Below are 26,145 nucleotides of genomic sequence, written 5' to 3'. Positions count from 1 at the left end.
AATATTCTTTTAACTTTAAAAATATACTAAAAAAATATCTTTTACCCTTAAATTTTTTTTTTAAATTTCAAAAGCACCTTTAAATATTTTTAAAAAATAAATACCTTACAAATTTACCATGAAGTTGTATGAATATAACTAAATGTTAAGTTTGAGATTCAACTATTAATTTATGAACATGCTTTATATTTTATAAAATTGTTTAATATAATTTGTTATGTTATATATTTTTTAATTTAATAAAAAAAATCACAATATTTATCCATATTTTATTTTTGCTAATGTAATTAATTTAAAATATTTGCATTCAAAATTGAAGATGATGCTTATATACATATATTTTTAGAGGGAATCCGTGCTAAGAACATCTTTTGTTTGTGGAGTCTTCCTTATAGTATTCAATAGACTTTGTAATTCCAAAACTAAACTCTCTTAGAGAGCTGGGATGTTCACTTTATCGGATAGAGAACATTTCTTCGCTAGAGGGTGAAATTGTAGAATGTTTTTCTTAGATTTCCTTTATTGAAAAGCCCCTTTTGATTATCGAGTTCCATGTTGCTCACCACCCCTCAAGACCAAGGAGGTCGAACCATCATTCCAAGAAGTATGATACATTTCCCTTATATTACCTAGCCAAACCCGACACCAGGGGCTCTATTAGGATCGCATAATCCAAAAATAGCTATAGAACACAATTCATATTCATTAAATCCATTCGACTCCAAAAACTCAAGTAAACGTTAGGGTGTTACATGGTTGGGTCTAAAAGAGAGAACTTATTATGTCTCTACATCAGCCTAGTTCTTCAACAAGGTACTAAGAATTTGGTGACAACAGATCAAACACCATTATCATCATCAAAATAGTATCTAATAAAGCGTACTAAATTCGTCCTCAAACTATAGTTAATAAAAGACACCACCAAAGCAGAGAACAACGCCGGAAGCTCTTAGTTCATTGCCAACACTCAAAGGATCACCTAATATTGTGCAGTGGTTTAAGTTTGCATTACATAAGCTGTTGCTGAATCTTATTGTAAGAGGGATGGTATTTACCTTTGTCTGTACATTTCAAAATTTTTGTGTTGCACAACGACATTAAGGAGTGTTCAGTCTGCCAAAGAAGGTTCCCAGCGCTGGAATTTGGTACCTGATGATAGAGAAAGTAGAGTAATTTGGCATCAAACAGCGAGATGAACAGTTTCACACTGTTAACTCTTTCTAAAAGTTGCTATAATTTGAAATTTTATTAGCTCAGATGGCCTTTTGCATCATTGATAAATGGAGGATTATAAACTATTAAGTACAGTAATCACATAGAGAAAACAGGCACCACATTTATCAGATCTAAATGTTGCAGAAAATACATGGAGTCAAATTTTGGATGTGGATCAAATGATGGAGGGCCACGGGAAATGGCATTCAATTTATCTGCAAAATGCATATTTTATCAATCAGAGCAAAGAAAACCAACAACTTCTCTCTTTCTCTCTATGCTTTCGGTAATTTGATATACTTTCTAGTAAGAGTAAAGAAAGTTGTACAGCAGAGTGAGGAGATCTGGTTGCTGGCTTTGCCTTGAACCTCTTTAATTGTGCTCGGAATGTCACGAGAGGAACCTAGTCATCTCGAATTTCCATCGCCACTCTTCAAGGCCCAAGAAGAACCATGGGACACGCAAATTTCGTTCATAACCTGCACAAAAGGCAACAGGGTAAGACCAGAATCATATATCTTGACACCAGTGAAGAAGGCCGAAACATTTATTTAATTCATAATGATTGTACGAGCCAATCCCGGGATAAAAGATCGTCACTAGAAAGTGCATAAAATCAACAGTGATTGACGGCGCTTTTAGAAAATGCAAGAGATTGCAAGCTGAACAATAATGTTTCACGTCAAAAGAAAAATAATCACTGAACAATAAAGATCCTCAACCAGAATATTTCAGTAGCATAAGAACCAAAATCTATTAAAGAAGTTCCCTTTCCATGCGGGAAGAAATTCAAATGAGTGAGAGATTGAATAACATGGTGGCTTACCTTGCTATATTCATTGCTATTGATTGCTCTCCCAAGTTCACGCTTGGAAGCTTCCAAAACATCAGCTTTTTTAAGCACTGCTTTAGGTCCACGTCCACGTAAAAGTTGAATGACAACTTTCCTGCATAGTGCAGCATGAAGTTAAGAACAAAGATGCCAATTTATCGTGTTCTTACATGGAAAAATAATGCAAACAGCGTTTTTCACATAAAAGACTTTGACCATGAATTTAATTCACCAGCAACCTTAATGGATCATATTCTGGATGCTCTGAAGATGATGTCAAGACATAGAGACCATGAATCTCAGTAGCAACTTGGCAGATGATTCTTTTTAATTCATCTGGAGGAGCATCAACACCATATGCAGCAGCCACCGCCATTCTGGCATCAGCTTTTGGAAGAGTAGACTGGGACACGGCCAAATCACGCAAACCTTGACATATCAACTGAAAGCTACAATAATAAGGCAACCGCATCAGCTTTGCTACATGAAGATTCATCTTCTCCATGACACCACGGGAAGAATAGATTATGATGTCACATGATAGATAACTCGAGGCTATTACAAAATGAAGACTTCCCCAAAAAACAGCTCAAAGGAACAATACAAGTGCTTATAGACACGTACCGAACAGATGAATACATGTTTTCCCATATAAAAGAAACCTATCATTTATTGAAGGTAATAAATGATAGAAAGAGCATGAAAAAAAGACGTTAAAAGGCCATGATATCCTAAATCTCATCAAAACTCCTCGCCATACTATTCAAGAAAGTAGCAGTCCTTTCCAACCAAGAAAACTCTCATAATGATAAGCACAAGCAAGAAGAAAACCGGCCCCTACCTGCAAACCTTGTGAGTTTGAAAAAGCTTTTGAAGGGCTTTTGGTAAAGCTTCTCGAGTTTCATCCGACATGGTACTTTTGCGGTTAAGAGCTGCATTACTGCTTTTAGTTGAAGCTTTGTCGTGAATGACTTGTTTTTCAGGTTTAGGAACCATTTCAGGCTTTACTGGTGCAGCGTTTGCATGGGACATGTTTTTCACAGATCCCCGGAAAGAATTAGTGATACCTTCTTCCACAGATCGCCAGACCTTTTCTTGCTTCTGAACAATATCCACGTAGTTATTCAAAAATAAACGATCTGTTTTCTCCTTAAATCTCCAGTCCTTAAAGGCAGGTCTTTCAACACCAAACCAATTCAAAAAATGTTTCACTTTGTCCCGAAGAGACTTTGGAACATTTATCTGCGAAGAGCTGACCACTGGATTCTTGCTAAACAAAGAAAGAACAAAATCCCTAGCACAACGTCCACTGCCATCTTGCGGAAGTAAAAATGAACTTTTTGCAACCCAGAGACCCTGCACCGACTGAGCATACTGCTGAAGAGCTTCGATAAACTCGTCTGGTTCATAATCAGGGGCATAATGCTTAAGTGCACTAAATCTTCGAATCGGAGGTCCCTATTGGAAAGAAGGAAAAAGATTATTCACAAAACAAACACGGAATAAGTCATCAACAATGAATCGGCATGATATAAAGACTATGATAAAAAGATAATGCACTTCCTTATAAGTCATTAGCATCTCCCCCCACTTCCCCTTTCAATTCCTAACTATACTTTGATCGAGAGGGCAAGGAGGTAAATATCACCCAACTACAAATTTGTAAAGGATTTGCAATATCTTTTAACTTCATATAAAAAAATAAAAAACAAAAAGAAAATGTGGGATGGATTTTATTTAGCGGATGTGATGCTTTATAGCTGTGGAGGTTAATTTTAACCTTAGGCTTTAGACAGTCCTCTCTGTTCACTTTAAGCAATTGAAATTGATTGGTCTAGTTCATCATACTTTGGACAACCTTTTTTTATATGCTCAATACAATCCTTTTTCGTGATATGCTTCTGGTAATGCTGCTTAATAAAAGTTATATTATCTATTTTTATATAGCAATGACAATAATCACTATGGTTTGACATTGTGGTCATAGGAACAATGAAAAATGTAAAAACATAGAAGAAATGACTTCAAACTATGGTGAACGCCTACTTAAGATTTAATATACAATGAGTTTCATTGACAACTAAATGTAGTAGGGTCACGCAATTGTCTTATGAGATTAGCCGAGGTGGGCGTATCTTGACCAAAAACCCAGATACTAAAAAAATGATACTAACTTATAAAAATAAATAACCATATTTGACCAAAAAAATCCCTTGATTAATTGACAGAGCACAATTTGAAAATATGATCCCATGATAATAACAAATGGTTGATGAATGCATAAATGGACATGGAATATACAGCCAGCTAATACTGAATAAAAGTTAGACGATAGAGTAGATGTGCACATGCACTGATATCTTCTTGTGGCAATCAGGAAAAAAAATCACAAGTATTCATCTTACAAACAAACCTCAGTCAGCAATTTCTTAATCCGCTCCTCCAAAGACAATGAAAGTAAGAACCTGAAATGTCCATCAGTAGGATTAAGACATCAGTAAATATTTGAAGTCTCCCAGATTACTTGCCTGACTAGTTAAATGTTCAGTAACATATATTAAACAGCCGGAGCGTGCAAATGTGTTTACCTTTTAGATGGACCTTTGGGCTTATTGCGACTTGAGCTCGCACCAGGACACAAGGAGTCCACATAGTCATGCCTGAAATAAGTAGAACCAAATCAAATGCTCAAAATAAATATTATTAAATCGATGAATTTACCGTATTAAAGATTTTATGCATCAACGAGCAAAAAACACATACGGGCTCATTGAAAATTGCATGGGGGAATTTTTTTGTGCCACCATGCTTCGCAGATGTCTGGTTGATAGATCACTCTCGAGACCATAGTACTTAAGTGGAATCCAGCACTAGAGAAAATAAGTGAACCAAACAATTAGACAACTATAAATGATGGATTCAATAGTAAGGCACTTCTATGCTAAGGTTGAGGTGACTTATGTAGAGGTGAAATGCTTTTTGTTAATCCAAACACATTTAAAAAATGATTTTGAAAATCCTAAGAACATTTATAGCACTAAACTGCTTCTAGAAGCATCACTTAGTTAAGTGGTTCTTCCAAAAGTTCAAGAGGAAAAATACTCAATAAAAATACTTTTCTCAAAAACTATCTTAAACCCACTAGTAGTAATTGAGCACTCAAGTTCAATGGTGTTACCTCTTCATCTACAGTTTTAGGTTCCGTTGAAGGTCCTGTTTGCTTCTTCTGTTTCAAGAAAACAAGAGAGAAGTCCATAAATACCAGAACACATATGAAACCTCAGATGTGAACTAAAGCAATATAATGATAGGGTCAGCAAGTTAGCTTATGAAAAAAAAGTTAAGAAACGTGGTATTCAAAGAAATAAGGTATGCTGCAAATAAATAAATAGTCCTCCAATACGGTTATCTCTGCCAAATAGCCTTCTCCCTTTCTGCTACTTCTGACTGGCGAAGCAACAAACTACCATGTCTGGGCTCAAATTGCTAAACAGCTGCTAAGGGATGTAAAATGTGGAGAATAATATATATGTCTATATATATATATTACCTACAGCAGCGCACATTTGAATTGGTACTTAAGAGCTCTTGATCAACGATCATAATAATATTGCATAGCGCTGAAGTATCTCTTTCTACCCAAATATATTTGCTAGTGCAATATGCCCATCCCATGGATAATGTCTAAAGGATAAGGTTTTCTCTACAATATCTCTGACAAGTTCTTATCCTCAGCCAGCAAGCATCGTAAGAGAGATCTTTATCTTCTTTTTATAAGAAACATATGTATTAGACAAAACAGTAGAAGAACAACTTAGGGGCAGGGGAAGAGAGAACCCCCGCCCAAGGAGCTAATTGAAAAAAAATGTTGAAAATAAACGCAATTGGGTAATTAAAAAAGAATTGATTGTAAATGTGCACCACCGGAGGCTAAAAGTTGAAGGTTGCCCCAAAAAGATATGAAATCAGTAAACTTATATTCTGAAAGTCTTTTGTTCCTTTCACGTCAACAAACCCAAAGGAAAGCCCTAACAGCATAGTCCCAAAGGATTCTAGCTTTTCTTTCCATCTTCCAACCATTGAGCACTTCAACCACTAGTCATCAATCTGATTTGGGAGACATGCATAAAGCCCAAAAGTACGAAACAGAAAATTCCAGCCTTTTTAGGGAAATAATGGAAGAAAAGATGGTCTATACTCTCCTCTCTTTCCATACACAAACTAAACATAGAGGGGGAAAGAGCCAGCCATTGCAAATTCTCAGTAATCTGTCATGAGTATTGATGCAGTTTAAAAGAGATCTTTACCTTTCCATTTGGAATGGAAAATATCCTAAACAGGTTAAGTTTTTTTATATGAGAACTTAGTCATTCATGCCTCAATACTCACGAAAAGCTGCAAAGAATATCTCCTAGGATTGACATCACTCATAGCTGCTGCATATTGTGCAAAAATGAAGAGGAATGACACAGTTGCCTTTTCATTTGGAGCAAACTGGCTAGATTTGTTTGAGATCACAACCTAGAGGCATTTGGGTGGCAGATTGCCTTTCCTTATGATATTTGGGTCCTCCCTTCTCTCATATTCACTGGGCATTCCTTCATGAAAGAAAATGGCTCAACTTTATCCAAGTTTTTTTGTCTGTCTGTTTGGTTATAGAATAACTCTCGCATCTTCTCAGCCAAGGAACGAGATCCCCAATCACATCTCTCATAATTACTTATCTATTTCTTTCATGCTGTAAATTGAGCTCCCTTTGTAGTATAATTTATCTACCCTTGTGGCCCATTGGAATAGTTTTTTATAATCCAATGGATGGGATTTCATCATTTCATGATTTTATTTTATCAATAAAATGAAATTGTTTCCTATAAAGAAAAAGACTGATAACTTTACAGTAACCAAAATAAATATAAAATCTGTGTTGAGAATATTTCAGTAGTAATTTAGTATAGAATAGAAAAAATAGAAAATAACCTGCTTCCTTGATCCACCTGCAGAGTTAACATCTGTATGCTCTTCTGACTTAACATTTGGATCGGCTCTAACATTAATTTTCCTTTTTGGGCCACCAGAATTAAGGTGTTCAAATGATGGTCGAAGTTGCACTACTGTATGTACGGGATTCAGGTGTAGCTGCAATATAACCCATGGAAACACTAGCAATAGTTATTTATTTTTTAAAGGAAATAGAAACAAACAAGTCCTTATGCTAGAATTTGAAAAATGTATTGGCAACCATCATAATATAAATTAGGGGAATACATAGGAACCTATAATATTCTTGCATTCATTCTAATTAGTTAGAAAAGAAAAAAAAAAAAATCAATTTTACAAAGTACAAAATTTAGTTTAGGTTTCCCATTCAATCAATTACGGATGCAATAGTATAAGATCCTGCAGGGTGCAACATTCTTAATTCACCCATACAAAATAAAAGTTTAGTTTGTGTTCTCAGCCCACAGGATACTATCATAGGAACAGACCCAAGTCACATCCAAGCATAACTTTCCATTTTTAATACAACGTTAGACTCAAAAAATGGTGTGATGTTCATCAAAGGTATAGATATCAATGTAAGGCATCATGAAAGAATACAACTATTATTGAGTAAGAAAGAAAGAATAAAAGAAAATACACAAAAACAACCCACAAAGAAGAGGAGTCGACTAAAAAAAAGCTCCAATGAAACAAAATAAGACTTAAAAAGTAATTACAAAAGTTCTTATATACCAAGGCCCAGAGACCCCTCCCAAAAACTCTAAGCCCTCTAAAAATTCTATTGTTTCTCTTAAGCACCAAAAACTCTAATACAATTGTACAAAAGTTGGCCAACAAAAGAAAACAACCATTTCCACAAAGGGTGGTTATCGAATCACCTCCTCCACAATAGATCGAGCTAAACAATCTCCAAAAATATTTATAAAAAAAATAGTCCCCAGCCAAGGAAGCAAACAGACAACTTCAAATGAGGTGATCGATACTTTCTGCTGCTTTTCTTCAAAGAATAAAACAGTAGCCTAACTAAAGGATGTTTCCTCATAATGCAATCTAATGTGCAAACTCTACTGTGAAGCACTTGCCAAACAAAAAAAAATTGACCTTCTTGGAAATTTTAGTCTTCCATAGCAACAAAAAAAGTGAGGCAGCTGGGACGGGAAAGGAAAGGAAAGGGTCCACTAAACAACAAAAAAAGGATTTGAAAGAAAACCTCGCAGCAGGAACAGGACCAAAATATTTGTTGTTTCCCTATCTAAAAAATGGCAACAGAACCCAAGATTTATATCTTTTCCAACTCCTTTACAATCATAGTTTTAAGAGAAGACAAAAAATTTAAGGATATATATGGTCAAGCCAATTTTGTGGGGACATTTTTTTAAGCAAACGAGCTCCCTTGGAAGATAAAACTGATATTGTTGAGCTAAATGTGGCTTCTTATTGTACTGCGTATAAGTGTTTTGTAACTATTCCTCTTACAATATTAATTTTGTTACTTTGGGTGGTTTAGTTTATTGATGGAGTTATGGCTATGTAACTTTCAAGTACCGTTCTAGGCCAATTTGCGCACCTCATCTATTCTCACATGACACGTGCCAAATCCTACTATATTTTGTTACCAATAAGACTCATAGAATATTAAATTCTAGGTAGGACTGCCATAGCTCAAATCTATTCTCTAAGCCCTTTAACTCTTACTAACCACTTGGTCAACCTTTGTTGTTTCGAAATTAAAAGATGAACCAAGTACCAGAAAAACAAATAAAAAAAAAGGGCCCATCAACTACAATCAATGATAAGAAAAGAATAAAGTTCAGAAGGTGCGAGATAGGGAAACAACCTTATCACCCATAAGCAGCCCAACAGCATAGGAAGTAGCCATAGGCGGTTGCCATGAAGATTTCAAAGTCTGAACCAGAAACAAGCTTTTGTTGGTATCCACTAAAATACAGCACCAATAACTCAATCCTCATTTGTATATAGTACACGAAAGAAATAACTCTATTACCAGATGAAACGTAGTACATCATGTGATAAGAAAAACAGTTCATCAAGTGAGATGAAACTCGAGACTAATACGACAGGGGGAAAGAAAGAACGAAATGAACTAAGATGCAGCTAGAAACTGTTGCCGAATTCGGTTTAATAAAACTTGCAGCTTTTCACCTTTTGGAAAATCCTACGAATCTAGCATTCTTTTTCAAGTTAAATCTGATAAAAGTGAACTACCAGTATCAATAGAACCATAAGAGAAGATACCTGCTTCTTCATTTGCAAATTGGCATCGGCTTTACTGTCATAGTTATTGGATTCAATATCCACATTCAAATCAACTTCCACTTCCCCAGTGGTGGGTTTAACTCTTACCTATTGAAATTAAAAGGGTATGGTTCAAATTCTTCAAGAACAAAAAGGAATCAAAGAAAATGCTCACCTCGTCACATCGCCCCTCAAATTCATAGGGCCTCCAGCGTGGTCTAAGAGGATATTGCAACACATATAACTGGAAATAGATGACAGTCGAGTTCAAATTTCAAAACTAATTAAATTTAAAGAGGGAAAAAAACAATGGTACATAGTATGAATAAGCAAGAAACGAAGACTAACTTTCGTATTGATATCAACAGAAGGAGTAAACAGAACGTCGATTTCACGAACCACCATATCTTCAGAAGCATCTTCTTCCATTGGATCATCATCCTCCACCATTGTCTCCTCTTCAACTTCCAACTTAGTTTCAACATCCATTTTATCAACTCCATTAGGAAGTGAAGCTTCGACTTTAGGTTTTACTTCAACTTCTTCGCCTTCTTCCTTCTTCTCCCCAATTAGAGCATCTGGCTCTGCAACTTCCGGCTTCGAAACGTGAGGTTCAGGTTCCAACTTCGTTGTCGGCTGTTGGGGCTCCGGTTTCGGAACTACTTCCGATTTCGGCTTCGGCTTGAATTTAGAAGTCTTCGGTGCAAATCTGGAGGTTCGTGATGGTACCTGGCTCGGTTCGTCTAGGTCGTCCAGGTCCATCCTGAAGGTTTCGGCGCGTTCCTCTCTCTGGGTGAATGAACAGCGAGAAGCTTCTGCAACTGTTGAAGTTCTCGAACTCGAAAAAAACCGATGAAGGTCGGGTTTTTTCTTCTATTATGCAATCAATCAGATTCTCCAGCAACTGCTCCGGCGAAGAACAATAACTTCGTCTTCTACCCCCTAATTTTTCCCTAAACTCTTTTAGGTTTATTTCAGTTTTTTTAATGTATTTCTTAAAAAATTAACAATAAAATTTGTTTTTAATTTTTTTATTTATTTCATACATATTAATTTTTTTAACTTTATTAATAAAATAAATTTTCAAATTCATATCGTATTTAAATTTACAGACTAATATTATTTAAATCGTCTTATAATAAATATAGAGATTAAGTAAATTGTTACGTTCGAATTAATTAAAAACATTATTATAAAAATTCATCTATATATATATTAAAGATAAGATATAATTATAATATTTATATATATATATATATTTTTTTTTTATCTACGACTAAACTGACGTGAAATATGTGTTATCGATATAGAGATAATTTTCTATTTCAAATATGGTAAATAATAATAATAATAATAATAATTTTAGAATAAAAAAATATAATATATTTATTGAGATATCTTTTTCAAATTATGACATACTATTTTAGGTAAACATTAAATTGGACACGATTTAAACATTCCCAATTTAAAATTATATAAGTTAGATAATTTAAAAACATAATATAATATATTTCAAATTTAAAAAATATATAAGCATTAATTTTTTTATTTACTAAAAAGTATTTTTTATAATTTTGATTTTTTTACGTTAGTTCGTTCTCACTAATTTTAACTAAAAAGAACGGTAAAATCTTCGAGAAATTAAATTAATTTTAACATTTATGTTAGTTTTTCCTTTATACAGTTAAAAACAAATTGTTCATAAATATATGAATCAAAATAAAAAATAAAAAAAGTTCCAACACGGCGTGTTTATGCATACAACATGATTCGAGGATCTTTTGTTTGCTCTGAAGGGTAGTTAGAACCAGTCTGTTTTTTCATTAAACATGTATGAGGTTCTGGAACTGAACGGTCGGACGAGAGAGGGGAAAAAAGAGAAGTAAAGCAAGACCCGACCCACGTCGAGAACACTCAAAATCAAAGATTATTTCCTTTTTCCCTTTGTGTCGTTTTCAAAATTGAATGCAATTCATTTGAATTAAAGGAACACTTTGCATTTGGCCTTCTTATCCTTTTCCAATATTAGCAAAGGAAGGATCAACAAGAAATCACGTTGATTCATGCTATATATGTGTAGGAGGAGATATCAATCGATAGACATTGGGTCCCAAGACACCCAAAAAGTGATACTCGTTTAAATATAGAATCATCCACTTAATTACGATTCTAAACATGAATGATTAATTTCTTACGTATTTTTACTTAATTTCATTAAAAAATTAGTTCAAAATTACAAACAACAATTTATCGGGTTTTTTTCTGTAGAGGGTTTTCTTCGTCTAGTACCTCGTGGATGCCATCTCAAGTTATGTCGGCCTCATTTAATAAAGGCGTTTCTTCGTCTTGTAACTCGTGTATATATTTTTCTTTATGGTTTTTGGATTTAGGCGACTTATCGTCATTTGTCTCTTCGTTTGTCCTCCTCCGTTTCATTGTCGCCTCGTTTTTATATAATTGTGACTGATGATGGTACTCATGTGCCATTAGTAGATGTTGGTTCCATCGTTCCATCTAATATTTATTACGTTACTAGTCTTACTTTAAATCTCGTCACTTATTTTATACCAGACCAACGATAACAATATCTAAAGGTGTAACAACCCAAGCCCACTGCTAGCAGATATTGTTCTATTTGGCCCATTACATATTATCATCAACCTCTTTTAAAATGTGTCTAGGATCTAGCCCTACTTCGACTGATGTCTCGCACCATCCCATGACAGATCTGATACCATTTATAACAACCCAAGCTCACTGTTAACAGATATTTGTCACTTTAGCCCGTTACATATCGTCGTTAGTCTCACATTTTTAAAAAGCATCTAGTAGGGAGAGGTTTCCACACGCTCATAAAGAATGATTTGTTCGTCTCTCTAACCGATATGAGATCTCACATAAGATAATTGGAAAATGTTGTACACAAAGGAATTTTATGTTTCGAGTGAACTTAAAGTATTATATGTTGCAGCTTTAAGCGTGAATTTGTAGTATTTTTCGTTTGAGTCACTCGCCCTCTATCTTTTATCTGTGACATTTTCGTTTAAATCAGTGTGTTCACGTCTCGTTTATAGATTTCAGTTTATACAAAAGTTTTAAGATCTGATTATAGCGGTGGTAAACTAGCAAAATTATATGGACACGTGCTTGATTATTCCACACTGTGTACCTCTCACTGTACTTGATTTGTTCTATGACTTAAGGTCGAGCACAATAAAATTTTAAAATATACCATTTTAGAGTCCACATTATTAAAAAATTTCATAAGTTTAAAAATTTAAAAGTCCATAATTAAAATAAAATAGACATACGTTTAAAATAACAAAAATATTAAACATTTTAATATATGAATGTAATTCAACGAATAATAATAATACATCAATTATTATTATTTTAAAAGTGAATAATTACAAAGTCACTTCAAATGGGGGTAGCAATCCCATGCAGCCGAGTGTACAGGAAACAGTAGAGAGGCGTGCATACAAAAGTAGGGTAGGCGAAAATCCCAAGTCAATACAAAAGCAGTTTGACTTTTAAAGGTTAAAGAAAAGCAAAGCAGCCGGTCCAGAGTCCCAAACCGGTGAGCTGTCCGTTTGGACAATTCCAAAATCAAAATACGACACGGCACTAAACGACAACGACAACCAAGTACCGGCAACCGGCAACTTACGCGGTAATTCCTCAGACCTAACTCAGTGTCGTATAACCCTTGCTAACCTTTCGACATCACAATTTTAAATTCGGTTAAATTATCAGATAATTCCTAAATTTTATTATGTATTTATAGTTAAATAATTTCATTTTTAACTTCTTTTTTTCCCCTTTTGTAGATTTACGTGTAGGATTTGATAATCTATTAAATAAATAAATAAATAAATAAATTAAAATCTATAATATAAAAATAGTTGAGGAATATTTAATTTATAAGAATTTAATCAATCAACCATAAATAATTTAATTTTCATATTTTATAGACATATATTATCTAGCCGATATTGTTCTTTTTAGACTTTATTACTAATTATACCTTTTCAAGCTTCTGTTTAAAGTTTTTAAAACGTGTTTGTCACGATTGTGCATGTCCAAGACGTGTTGTCAATGGCCGCATGACAGATATCCCGATCTTGCTTATTCATGACGTGTTGTCTATAGTTGTATGCCCGTTCCAAATCCTTTGTACATGCTTTCATCCTAGATAGGTTTTTACCATTTCATATTGGGTCAGTATGAGGGTGTATGACCGTTCACCAAAATCATGTCTACACCGGTAAGGATTAAAATGCCCCGAAATGTACTATAGGGGATATGATTAGTTGTCAACTTCTCCCTACCCAATAGTTAGATGCAGTACGTCGTTGTTGTTTCAATTTCTCAAATCTTGCTTTCAAAACTCTCTTTCGAAATCTCCTTTCCCCTGTTAGAGAGAGGTTTCCACAACAATGATTTGTTCTCCTTCGATCTAAGATCCACGTTACACTGTTTTTTATTACATAAATTAAATTATTATAAAAATAAACTTAATAGTTAAATAGTTTTTAGGGTAAAAAATGTGTTTTTAATCCGTATATAATTAAAACATTATCCTATGATTAGACAATTTAGCATTTAAATTATGTTTTTTTCGAAAATTTGGTCTCTCTCTTTGTCTTTTTTTACCCAAAAGTCAACACAAAGGACTTCAAATCAAGCTTTCTCCATATTCTCAGTACAAACTAATATTTTATTTTATTTTTATTTTCATTTTTATCGTCTTCTACCTCTGATCTTCTGGTTTTGCTCTGTATTATAAGTTATACGTTTATGGAGATAAGTTTTAGAGAACCCCAGATGGTATATTTCATTTACAACTTGCAAAGACCTTTTGATCATTTAGTTTGAGTTTACTCGCCGGAGACTGGTTTTCCGGCCGCCGTGGTATCAGTGGCTCCTTCGTCTTCCGCCGTCTCCCATTAGATTTGATCTTTTTTCCCCTTTCATTTTAATGGGGTTTGAGTTTATGGGTATGAAATAAAGAAGGTTGACTGGTAGATGAGGCAGAAAAGATCGATAAAAACCTAGAAAAACAATCCCGCCGCCGGCAAAAGGCGTTTCAGATACTCGAGATGCCGACGGATTTAGAAACTTCCGGTGAAGCCAGTATCTCCTCCACTGGAAATCAGCCTCCGCCGCCCAAATCCGCCGTGAAAAAGAAGCGTAATTTACCAGGAATGCCAGGTGAAAACCGCTAATTTCGTCGTGAAATTTGGATTTTTTTTTTTTTTTTTTTTCCATTTAAATTTGAATGATTTTGTGAAACAGATCCGGAAGCAGAGGTAATTGCTCTGTCACCGGAAACCCTTTTGGCCACAAATCGATTTGTGTGTGAAATCTGCAACAAAGGGTTTCAAAGAGATCAGAATCTGCAACTACACCGGCGAGGTCATAATCTTCCATGGAAACTCCGGCAACGAACGAGCAAAGAAGTGAAAAAGAAAGTGTATGTCTGCCCAGAGCCGTCGTGCGTCCACCACCATCCGTCGAGAGCCCTCGGCGATCTCACCGGAATAAAGAAGCATTTCTGCCGGAAACACAGCGAGAAGAAGTGGAAGTGCGACCGGTGCTCCAAGAAATACGCAGTCAAGTCGGATTGGAAAGCCCATTCCAAAATTTGTGGCACCAGAGAGTACAGATGTGACTGTGAAACTGTGTTTTCAAGGTCAAATTTCAAAATTAATTTATGGGTTTTGTTTGTTTGGTCAATTCCTTTAATGGGTCTTTTGAATTTCGATTTCGATTTTCTTTTTTTTGTACTTTTGTAGACGAGATAGTTTCATCACTCACAGAGCTTTCTGTGATGCGTTGACGAAGGAAGCCGCCGTAACTCTGTCTCCGGCGACGGCGGAGATTCCTAATTTGGAGTCCGATCCCCAAGTTCAGCCACCGAGTTGTTCGTCTCCGCCGCCTACTGCTGCTTCTCTTTCCGCCACTTCCGCCGCCGCCGCCGCCCCAGTCGCTCCTCCATCATCCACTGAAGCGATATCTTCAATCTCGTCCATTCAGAAAAAAGGTAAATACAATTAGGTTTAAATCATGAATTTTAATTTAAATTTACTTACTATTGAAGTTTTTTCATTAAAATAAATAAAAAAATTAATTAGTATGATAATTAGTGGATAAAAAATGAATGTAAATATTTTAACATGAAATGAAATAAATGGTAAAGATAATAATAAATAATTTCATAAAACATTTTTAAAAATAATATTTTCATAATTGAAAGGGATTTTTTATTTTGGAAAAGAAATTCAGTGACCATTTTGGTTTAAAACTCCATTTTTAATCCATTTCAGCCTCGCCGGGAAATCCTCCGCCGCCGCTAGAAGAGGCACCAGGTAAAACGACCGTACCTAGCACCTCCAGCAGCAGCAACGCGACAGTATTGGCTAGCTTGTTTGCTTCATCCGCCGCATCACTGAGCTTACAGCCACCGCAGCAGCCCGGATTTTGCGACTTATTACGAGCCATGGCGCGACCCGATCGGGAGGCCGAAATAACACCGCCGTTGGTTTTTGAACCACTTTCTCTATGCCTGTCGAACCACAGCGAATGGTCGCTTTTCGGAGCCGGAATCCAAGAAAGTCGCCCATACGTGCCGCCAACGCCACCGGCCATGTCCGCCACTGGGCTCCTGCAGAAGGCCGCTCAAATGGGTGCTGCTGCAGCGGCCAGCACATCAGTGTTTCGTGGATTTGGTTTGTCGTCTTCCTCTTCTTCTGCACAACAGGGGAGTTTATAATTAGTGGACGGAAAAGGCAACCCTCCGCCGCGCCGGTGGCAGTGGTGGGCCAAATGCGGCGTCAGATTGTAAAACAACTACGAAATCAGATCTGTTACAGAATTGAATTTTATCTGTTCTTGGTTTCAATTTAAGCTCTCATAGTCTACCATTTCAAGTTTTTAATAAGTTTATATATTTTCAAATTTATATAATTTTTTTCCACCTCCCCTAATTTATAGAATGATCATGGATTTATAATAAAAAAAATACTATCTCCATTGTCGTGAGACCTTTTGGAAAGCCTAAAGCAAAGTCGTGAGAGCTTATGCTCAAAGTTGACAACATCATACCATTGTGGAGAGTCGTGTTCGTCTAACACGGTAGAGCTTATGTTCAAAGTGGACAATATCATACCATTGTGGAAAGTTGTGTTCGTTTAATATGGTATCAGAAGACAAGGAGTCGAGCCTCGATTAAGGGGAGGCGTACTTTGTTCGATGAGAGGTATTATATGATGAACGTCCCACATCGGCTAGGAATTAACATGGTAGAGCTTATGCTCAAAGTGGACAATATCATACCATTGTGGAGAGTCGTGTTCGTCTAACATGGTATAAGAGAAGACAAGGAGTCGAGCCTCGATTAAGGGGAGGCGTATTTTGTTCGAGGAGAGGTGTTGGATGATGAAAGTCCCACATCGACTAGGAATGAATCTAAACTGGACGATATCATACCATGGTTGAGAGTCGTGTCCGTCAAACAATCTTTACTATAATAATAAATATATAATTGTAGTAAATTCTAAATCATCATCATAAGTATCACCCACTAAATAAATATGCAATCATTGTCATTTGTGTTTAAAAAAAAAAAAAAAAACCTTTGCAAAATTATTATTATTATTATTATTAAATATCTCGAGTTGGCCTTAAAAAAATAATTTAGGAGCACGAAAATGAAGTATTAATTTAAATTTAAAATCATCAATTGCATTTATTTATTTATTTATTTTATTTCATTTTTCGAAATTATATGTGAACCCTACACATAAAACCGGTGGAGGTTTTGAATTGGCGCTCGTCATCCATTTCGAGTTCCTAGGGTTTATTCTCGTTCAATTACGTGCAGAATTTTCTTCTCAGGCGACGGATTTTCCTTATTAGGCGCTAATTTTGCTAACCTCCAGTTGATGCATTTTCCTACATCTTCGCCCCGCACTTCATATTAACTTCAACCATTAACTCGCTGTCTCATCGATTGTTTACGTAAACCGGTACATTTTTTCTTTAGATCATTGTTTTCCCTCCTATTTTCATGGTGTAAATTTATGCACTTTCTCGAAATTGTGTGCTGTGGTCGAGAGATACCCAGGAGATAGTCACAGTTGAAATCTCTGATTGTTTTTCTGTTTACTGTTATAAACCATATTCAAGCGAATTGATGAATTTGTGGCGTCAATCGTTAGATAAGAACATAATATGCTACACCAGGGATAATTTCTTGTTGTTGTTTTATGGCGATGCTGATACTGATTAGCATTGGATTAATTTTTCAGTCAACCTACAAATATTAACCATATTGCGTAGCTCACTTCATCTCACTTGTTGCAGGTATGCTTTTGGTATGACTAATTGATTCTATTTTCCAAATCAGGTTTGTTTCAGCTGCATTCTGTGGACGAATCTCAGATTGAGAGTTTGTTAGTTTGGTTGGTTGTAGATGAATTCGGAGTGATGAAACTTTACAATCTGTATGGTATTATAGGTTCTACGTTGATTGAGAGAGTTTCTGAATCAAAGGAATTTTCTAAAAAGGACTAAGATGCCAACAGGATCTGTTTTGAGGCTTAATACTATTATATACTCTGGTGTTCAGAAAGCCACAGCTGCTGGACATCAAAGTGGTCTGTGCTATATAAACAATTTGCTGCTTGGACGAGGGGAATTATTGACCAAGGATTGCGGGTTGTCTCATTCCTTGCCATATTCCACGTTCGCGATATCAAACACCTTTAGTTTTTCACCAAGATTCCAGTCCAAAAGAAAATCCATGGCTGCTTATTGTGCTAAATCTGTTTTTGGAGATGTCTCTGTTGAAAATTTAATCACAAACCGTGGAAATGCTTTAGAGCTTGCAACACCTGTGGGAGTGTTCAACCATAGAAATCATAGGAATTTTCAGAATGCTCGTATGAGTTTGAGAAGGAAACAAGCATCCAATAATTGTCGAATCGCTCGGAGCAGTTCAATTGATGTAATGCATGTGAAAGGCACCTGCTTTCTGCAAGTTGGGTTAACCAATCTTCATGCCTTATCTTATGCATGCTATGTTGCTGGGACTGCTAATTCTCCAGCTTTTGACAGCAATTCTAGTGATGAACCGTTCACAAATTCAACCATTTTGTCAAGCAAGTATGTCTTCTATTTTTGTTCTTAGTTTGATTAATGTATATTATAAGACCTTTTAGTTGTATATTGGTATATCTTCTTTCAATCTAGTAGTCATAGTTCGAGTAGGACTATTTAGCTAGTAATGTTGAAATCCTTTGGACTATCTTGGTAATATCATTTTCTGATGCATCAGTGGACTTAGTCATGGTTCTATACCCTGATAATTACTGTCTTATGCTGGAGAGCGTTACTCCTAATGAGCCATGGTTGAATTGCATACTTGAGAGTGTTTGTTGAGCCCATGTTCATGTATCCCCTCTGTACTACGTCATTATCTATCTTATGTTATATTGTCGTCATTGGAATTTATTTTCTTGTTTTGTCTGATTAAAATTTACTTTTAAGTTCATTAGCATTTTTTAAACAAAAGTTGAATATTGTCTTAAGAAACTAACAATTCTGTGACAAAAAGGATTTTGCCTATTTACGTGCTACTTTTTTTGTTCTTGACTATTATTGATATTGGTGTTGAGTTTTCTTCTTTCTTCTTTTGTTTTTCCTCTTCCATCTCGTTATCATTCTTTCTCCTGTGTCCTGCATAGTAAACCTTTACTTATGAAGCCATTTGATCTTCCACACTAATGTACCTTGACACGACTTGTTTTGATCTCTAGAGGTTTATTAGGTGAAAGAACTTTGAAGCTGCTTTCAGGATCATGCTATCTTCCCCATCCAGCGAAAGAAGAGACAGGAGGAGAGGATGCTCATTTTATTTGTGTGGATGAACACGTGGTTGGTGTTGCGGATGGTGTAGGTGGTTGGGCTGATGTTGGTATTGATGCTGGGGAGTTTGCTCGTGAACTTATGTCAAATTCAATAAGTGCAATACAGGAGCAGCCTGGAGACTCTGTTGACCCTGCCAAGGTGTTAGAGAAAGCTCACTCAGACACTACAGCTAAGGGTTCTTCAACAGCCTGCATCATTTCTCTTTCTGAAAAGGTAACCTTTACTGCAAGTTCCATAACTTCCAAGGTATTCGTGTCCCATGCTTTCTAATATTATGTGGTCAAGGAATTTATCATAAGATCGCTTTCCAAGTTTGAAATTAATTTGCTTTACTTTTGGCCTATAAATTACTTAATGCTGTGAAATGAAATTGTGTATAAATGTCACTCCAGAAGTATGTCCTCATTCAACTTGAAGTCATATAAATTGTGTGTGTCAATGACATGATTTATCCCATATCTTCTAACTGCAAATTTGTGTAAAATTAGCAAACCAAAAGTATGCTATCATCCAATTTTGAAGGTATCTCCTTTGTTGTGCCTTGATGCTTAGGATTACTCAAGTTAACTCTTCTTACTCTCTTGGACGATGGAATTATCATAGTATATTTTTAGTGAAATTTGTTTACACTTTAATTTTGTAGTTTCAGAAGTACTCCACCTATTTCATTCTTTTGTTTTTTATAAAAAAAAATTAGTGTTATACTTTAAATCCCAGATGGCCCCGAAACATGAACAGCTATACGTGGTTTACATGCAATGAAGAACTATAATAGATGTATTAATGAAAAGTTTTGTTTTAATATCTCTACAGGGACTCCATGCTATTAATCTGGGGGATAGTGGATTCATAGTTATAAGAGATGGAAGCACTATTTTCAGATCTCCCGCTCAGCAGTATGGCTTCAATTTTCCTTATCAGTTGGAGAGCGGCAATGGTGCTGATTTACCGAGCTCCGGAGAGGTCTGTTAAATTTTTTGTTGAGTTCTCTTTTTCTGCACTTTTATGTTGCTTAAAACATCAATATCTTTAGGAGGGATGGAGGTTCTAGGATACTTTAAACTGAGATTATCTTATACTTAGTCTTTAAAAAGGTAAAATAATCCTCATCTTCCTGCGACCAGGCGAGGGGCCGAGTCATGGAAATTCATTACGAATGTGAACAGACCGTTAGATCCAACAGTTTATCCCATTTTGAACAATATTACTAATTTTCAAACTCAAAATGGCATGAAGTCCTTGAGCAATAAAATTGTGATATTATAGACGTATGGACCACTATTTCCCCTTGGTTAAATGATGGTATACATTATCTCTGTTTATGTAACGCACTGAAGAATCTTTTCTTTGATCCTTCTGGTCAGGTTTTCATGATACCCGTCACACCGGGGGATATTATAGTTGCTGGAACGGATGGATTATTCGACAACCTATACAGCAATGAGATTTCAGCTGTTGTAGTTAATGCAGTTAGAGCTGGGTTGGAACCCGGAGTAACTGCACAAAATATAGCTGCTTTGGCACGCAAAAGAGCCCTGGATAGGAACCGGCAGACCCCGTTTTCTGCTGCTGCTCAAGAGGCTGGTTATCGCTACTATGGTGGTAAGCTGGATGATATCACTGTTGTTGTGTCGTATATAACAAGTTCCACAGATACTCCTGTTTCTACACTTGAGCCTGATTCAAGTGTATTTTAGTGTCAATGGTGATTATGAGGATTGAAAATCTTTGGTCCCGGCGTTTCCAAACTCCTATCACATCGTCTCCTGTTTTAGGAACAGCATTTAGGCAAACGATAGATATTACTCGAGATTTTCGAGTAACGAAAACAGCAGAAGCAGTCCACTGATTTCTGCAATCTCTTCATGTTCTTGCTTCTAGTGAACAGACTCGATTAAGTCATTGTTTTTTGATGTGATAATAATATCCTGTCCTATCTATTATTCGTTTTAGTCTTCAAGGACAATGAGTTCTCACCATGGTATCCTTCAACTTTTTGCCCGATCGTTTGTCTTTATGATCTTATTTTGGTCGGTTTTTTTGTCATTTCAGCTTGATGTTATTCGAAGTCCAGCTTTTTTTTAGTACAACAAATGTGTGGTATAGAAATTTGATCCTCAAACATTAAGGAACCAAAAACATATAAATTACTTATGAGTTATATTGATACTCATAGGATTAGTGATCGTCGACCCTACCCCTGGTTTTTTTTATTTCTATTTGTGACATCGACGATTTTAATGGTCACACAGGATCTCCTATCCTTCCATCCTGTTTAAGAGCACAATCAAAAGGATCGAAAGGAATTCGAGGTGAAGGAGAAGAGAAGTGGATCTACAAAAGTTGAGTCGAGTAGAGACCATCGAAGTGGATCTACAAAAGTTGAGTCGAGTAGAGACCATCTACCATTTGTTGTGTATGGAAAGAAATTGTTGTAGCAAGTGGAGGGTGTCAATTGGGGCTGTCAGTTATACAAGTGGGTACCAAAAACCCCAAAAAGAAAAACAAATCAAATACCTTCACTCAATCCCAGAATGTCTCATTTCAACTTGTCAAACAGGAAAAAGTAACCATATAGATATGCAGAAGGAATAATTTGAATTAATTAAAAAAAAAAAAAAAAAAAAGAGATCGTTGACGAAAACGAGTATTATGCTAAGCTAGGTGTAAATAGATCCACCGACCAATTTCAATATACCTATGGATTGACTTAACACGTAAATGACTTAATTCAATGATGATGCGTTAAAAAAAAAACGTTAATTACGTCCTAAAACTTGAATTAAGTTAATTAAACGGTGGACAAACTGTAGCTAATTTAACCTGATATTACATACAAATGATGGTGTTAAGAATCACGAACCTTTACAATGGTATGATATAGTATACTTTAAGTATAAAGTCTCGTAGATTTGCTTTTGCTTTCCCAAAAAGTCTCATACCAATAGAGATAATATTCCTTATAAATCCACTGTGGAACTCCACTCCCCGTCTCCCAACAACCCTCGGTGGGCTACTAGATAAGGCCAAATAATTCAGTACAAATATACTTTTTAAAAAACAATATATTAAATCACGTTTGTAATCCAAATCGCTTTATTTAGGTCACTTCATATTAAATTTAATTAATTTTTTTTAAAGATAAGATAACAAACTTCCATTAAAAATTTTATTTTGTTTTTTTTTCTTTTTTCTAATGGTTTGTCAAATAATCACATTATACTAAATCAACTAAAATTTGTCCAATATACACAAAAATTCAGACAAAATTATAATTTAATTTTGTAGCATTATATTTATGTATTTATTATTATTTTAGTAACCTTTTTTATAAAAATAAAATATGTATTTGATTATTGTGTGGCTTAAATACTTTTTAATTTCAAAAGTTATCTCTACTGGTTTTCCCCGTCAATCATGTCTCATGGAAATAAAGGTTTAATTTTAGGGGCCATTTGAAATGGTAAATTATATAATATATAAATAAATAAATAAATAAATAAAAAAGAAAGAATATTACACCAAATCAAATGTCTTTTTAAATAAATTTGATTAGTTTTTTTAAGAAGAAAAACTGAGCATATGACTTTTAAAAAAATATAAATTAATTACAGTTGTAAAGGAAGTAATTAAATATATATATATATATATATATATATATATATATATATATATATATATATTAAAAATAATTAATCACCAATTCAGTTACAATAGTAATTATGTTTAATATATTTGTTGATTTAAATATGTAATTAATTAATTAGAGTGAACTTGAGATGACTTTGGTGAAACATTTATTTTATTTTATTTAAAATACATATTATTTAATTGAAAGTAATGTATAAGTTTTTTTTTTTTTTTTTTGAAATTTTTAAATCTTAAATATATTATAAAAATAAATGAAAAAAGTGCTTTTAATTAGTCTTAAAGCACCTTCCATCCTTCTCAAAAAGTTATATCGAATTCATCTTTACATATCGATTGAAATAGCTGTAGTAATGCTAAGAGTTGTGCTGCTTTTCATTTTCGTTCGGTTTCTTCGACCCAAAGTAATTTCTAATAGATATTGTTTGTTTTGACCCAAAGTAATTTTTAGGCTCTAGTCCTATTCCGATCATGCCACATACTGTTCACTGACTGGCTCTGATATCATTATGTAATAGCTCAGCCCGCTGCTACCAGATATTGTCCTATTCCGATCATCCTCATAATGAATATTTAGTTCCCCCTCCAACCGACGTGGGATCTCACATTTCTACAGGTCGATTTTTACTCAACCAAGGAGAAAATAGTATTTGCATGAATGCAATTTTGTTAATTTAGCCATTGAAATGATCACCTAAATTGGAGGATTTGACAAGAATTAACTGAGATCAGGAGTGTTCATATGATTCGAGAACTCGACCAACCTAGACTATTCAACCCATGAATTAGATTTTTTTTCGGTTTGGGTTCGAGTTGAATATTTGAAAAACAAAAAATTCGAGTCAGTTCGCGAATTGACATCTTTTTGATCACGTTAACCAAACCAATCTGAAAATAGAGTTACAGCTCAACTCAATCCTACCGTACTATTATTATGAAGATTAAGAATATTTGACATTTGTAACCAATATTGATAATGTGTTGTGACTTATAAATATTTAATATTTAAACTTTATGATATTTTATTTATTAATATAATATGTTTTGTGGATAAGTAGGATCTTTAAATAATTAAAAAGAAGAACAACAATGACCGGAAAACTCAACCCAAAAACAGAGGTTGATTGGGTGGTAAACTTTAATCGAGTTGCTCAAGTCACTAATTCAACTTAACCCTAAACACATTTTTTAATTAGATTTTTTTTTTTTTTTTTTTTTTTTTTTTTTTTTTTTTTTTTTTTTTTTTTTTTTTGTCAAAGGTGCTCAATAGAAAAAGTGTTTATTTTAAAAAATTTATATAAGCAAAACCACGTTGGTTCTTTTCATATATTTTTAATTTATTAATATTTAACGTTGGTTATTTTTGTACGTAACTATTTTTTTATTGAGTGTGAAAAAGGTGGAGTAAGAAAGTTCAAACTTTTTACCTCGATCCATAACATATGTTTTAATTAAGATTTAATAAAAAAATATCTTATAGTTTTTGAAATAAATTAGAGAAAAAAAAACAAAAATTATGATGAATGTGATGTCCATGCATGCACGTATTACATACATTAGTAAGTCAGTTACGAGATTTCATGCATATTTATGACTCTGCATGTCATGTTATCATGAAAGTAGATTATGACAATTACTCATTTAATACCACGATCACGAGGTGTTAAATGATATTTTTTAGTCCCTCCAATGCCTACAACATCCAGGGATCTCGTGGGTCGAATCTTCAAGAGCTTTCTAAACTCGTTAGTAATAAGGGTTACAGAGACGGAGCACCTCAAGCCAGTTTTGACTAGTAAGTTTTATGCCGTATAAATCTTAGTTGAACATCAATAATTTTCCCAGTAGAAACTATTTGTATTTGACTTACTCCCAATAAAATATCTTAGTTTTAGAATGTTTCTAACTTGATAATTAGAGCTGATAATAAGACTAATTTTAGTGCTAATACTCACCGGAAGCAATGAAGTGAGAATTTTGTTACTTATAATAATGTATCAGAAAACATTAGGTTGCGTGTTGATGTTACGTGATATAGTTATTATCTGCCAATGGACCCTTAAAATGTCGAACTTATCTTCGATAATTTTAGGAATTTATTCTCTCTTTTTTTACTAAAATAATCTTTACAAACTTTCTTCAAGTATTTTCTATTTATTTCTTAGAAACAACCATTTCTAAAAATTAAGATAATTATATTGATTCTTTATTATTCATTTTTTTTTTTAATTTAAACTGTAATTTTTTTTTTTAAAACTAACTTTATTGTGTTTTGAATTCACGATAGAACTACATTTGAGTTACAATTTGCCTGTATTTAGAGGTGTTATGATCCGATAACTCGACCAGCTCGAATTAATCAATCTATACCATAAATGTTAGGTTTGGGTTATACCTTTTCGATTTAGGTTGGATTGAATTTTTTAAAAACTAAAAATTTGGTTTGGTTTGCAATTTGACATATTTTGGGTTGAGGAGGGTTACAACTCAACCCGACTCAACCCTTAACGCTTGTAATTGATGTTAGTCATGAATTGTGACGTGTAAATATTTAATATTTGAGCTTATGAGATTTTAATTATTAATATAACATGTACGGTGGATAAGTAGAGTTTTTTAAATAATTAAAAAAAAAAAAAGAACAACCCACAACCCAACCCGAAAAAATAGTGCTGAATTAGATTGTGAACTCTATTCGGATTGTTCGGGTCACCAACATTTACGTTCACACCTACCTAAATTTCTTACATATAAAATTATATTTATAAAAAAATTAAAAGTTTAATTTTAGACTAAATTATCCTATGATATTTAATTTTCACGTAGCCTAAAAAATCCAAAATCCAAAATGTTTTTTTTTCTTCTTAAACTAAAAGTTTCTCTCTAACCTCTCTTGCTCGGCTTCGAGGCTCGACACGTACTCGACTATGGTTCATACACGAACAAAAGAATAGGGGAACAGCTTCGGCTAGCTTCGGCTCGGGCAAAGCCGAATAAGCCGAGAATAAAAGAAAAGCAAGATTAGGCTTGAAAGAGAAGGGTGTAAGAGATGAAAAAGAAAGAGGGAGGCAGGCGTATGTGTAGTGTCGATCATGCTCCCTTCCTTACCATATTACTTTGTCCTTCTTCTATGTCAATCCCGACCTTCCTTTTCTCCTCTCGATTCCTTTTTAAATTCTTCAATAGCTTCATTCACATACTTTTAGTTTTTAACAAATATCGATATCGAACCGTTTTAGGTTTGGTTCATATCTTTTAAA

General features: G+C 34.5%; 3 protein-coding genes across 15 annotated transcripts; 2 read left to right on the top strand and 1 right to left on the bottom strand.

Annotated features, from left to right (window-relative positions):
* Nucleotides 1-701: 701 nt before the first annotated feature.
* Nucleotides 702-10,284, bottom strand: LOC111810049 (SIN-like family protein). Of its 11 annotated transcripts, none has more exons than XM_087117494.1 (16): nt 9,653-10,283; nt 9,480-9,548; nt 9,305-9,412; nt 8,886-8,954; nt 7,025-7,183; nt 5,226-5,273; nt 4,811-4,917; nt 4,636-4,707; nt 4,461-4,512; nt 2,889-3,505; nt 2,287-2,496; nt 2,042-2,162; nt 1,516-1,694; nt 1,333-1,430; nt 1,056-1,149; nt 702-979 (listed from the first exon to the last, which is right to left on the bottom strand). In XM_087117494.1, the coding sequence occupies exons 1-13, from the start codon at nt 10,064-10,066 to the stop codon at nt 1,623-1,625; spliced, it is 2,118 nt and encodes a 705-aa protein (XP_086973620.1). In that variant the 5' UTR covers nt 10,067-10,283; the 3' UTR covers nt 702-979; nt 1,056-1,149; nt 1,333-1,430; nt 1,516-1,622. The 11 variants fall into 11 exon arrangements, with proteins under 11 accessions (XP_086973620.1, XP_086973619.1, XP_023552357.2 ...); XM_087117493.1 differs by having other exon boundaries at nt 1,367-1,430; XM_023696589.2 differs by having other exon boundaries at nt 1,544-1,694.
* Nucleotides 10,285-13,956: 3,672 nt separating this feature from the next.
* Nucleotides 13,957-16,213, top strand: LOC111810584 (zinc finger protein ENHYDROUS). Its single transcript, XM_023697313.2, has 4 exons — nt 13,957-14,518; nt 14,603-14,999; nt 15,103-15,350; nt 15,634-16,213. Exons 1-4 carry the CDS (start codon nt 14,407-14,409, stop codon nt 16,077-16,079), a joined length of 1,203 nt encoding a protein of 400 aa, XP_023553081.2. The 5' UTR covers nt 13,957-14,406; the 3' UTR covers nt 16,080-16,213.
* Nucleotides 16,214-17,096: 883 nt separating this feature from the next.
* On the top strand, nt 17,097-21,189 carry LOC111810017 (putative protein phosphatase 2C 80). 3 transcript variants are annotated; one of them, XM_023696551.2, is made up of 6 exons: nt 17,097-17,334; nt 17,672-17,714; nt 17,826-18,472; nt 19,126-19,450; nt 20,051-20,200; nt 20,602-21,189. In XM_023696551.2, the coding sequence occupies exons 3-6, from the start codon at nt 17,883-17,885 to the stop codon at nt 20,932-20,934; spliced, it is 1,398 nt and encodes a 465-aa protein (XP_023552319.2). In that variant the 5' UTR covers nt 17,097-17,334; nt 17,672-17,714; nt 17,826-17,882; the 3' UTR covers nt 20,935-21,189. The 3 variants fall into 3 exon arrangements, with proteins under 3 accessions (XP_023552319.2, XP_023552317.2, XP_023552318.2); XM_023696549.2 differs by lacking the exon at nt 17,672-17,714 and having other exon boundaries at nt 17,715-18,472; XM_023696550.2 differs by having other exon boundaries at nt 17,672-18,472.
* The last annotated feature ends 4,956 nt before the right edge of the window (nt 21,190-26,145 follow it).

This window comes from Cucurbita pepo, chromosome 14 (genome assembly GCF_057944985.1).
Source record: "Cucurbita pepo subsp. pepo isolate OVF chromosome 14, ASM5794498v1, whole genome shotgun sequence".
NCBI classification, from domain to species: domain Eukaryota; kingdom Viridiplantae; phylum Streptophyta; class Magnoliopsida; order Cucurbitales; family Cucurbitaceae; genus Cucurbita; species Cucurbita pepo.
Note: the sequence above shows the minus strand (reverse complement) of the source record. Positions and strands in the feature narration are given on the sequence as shown.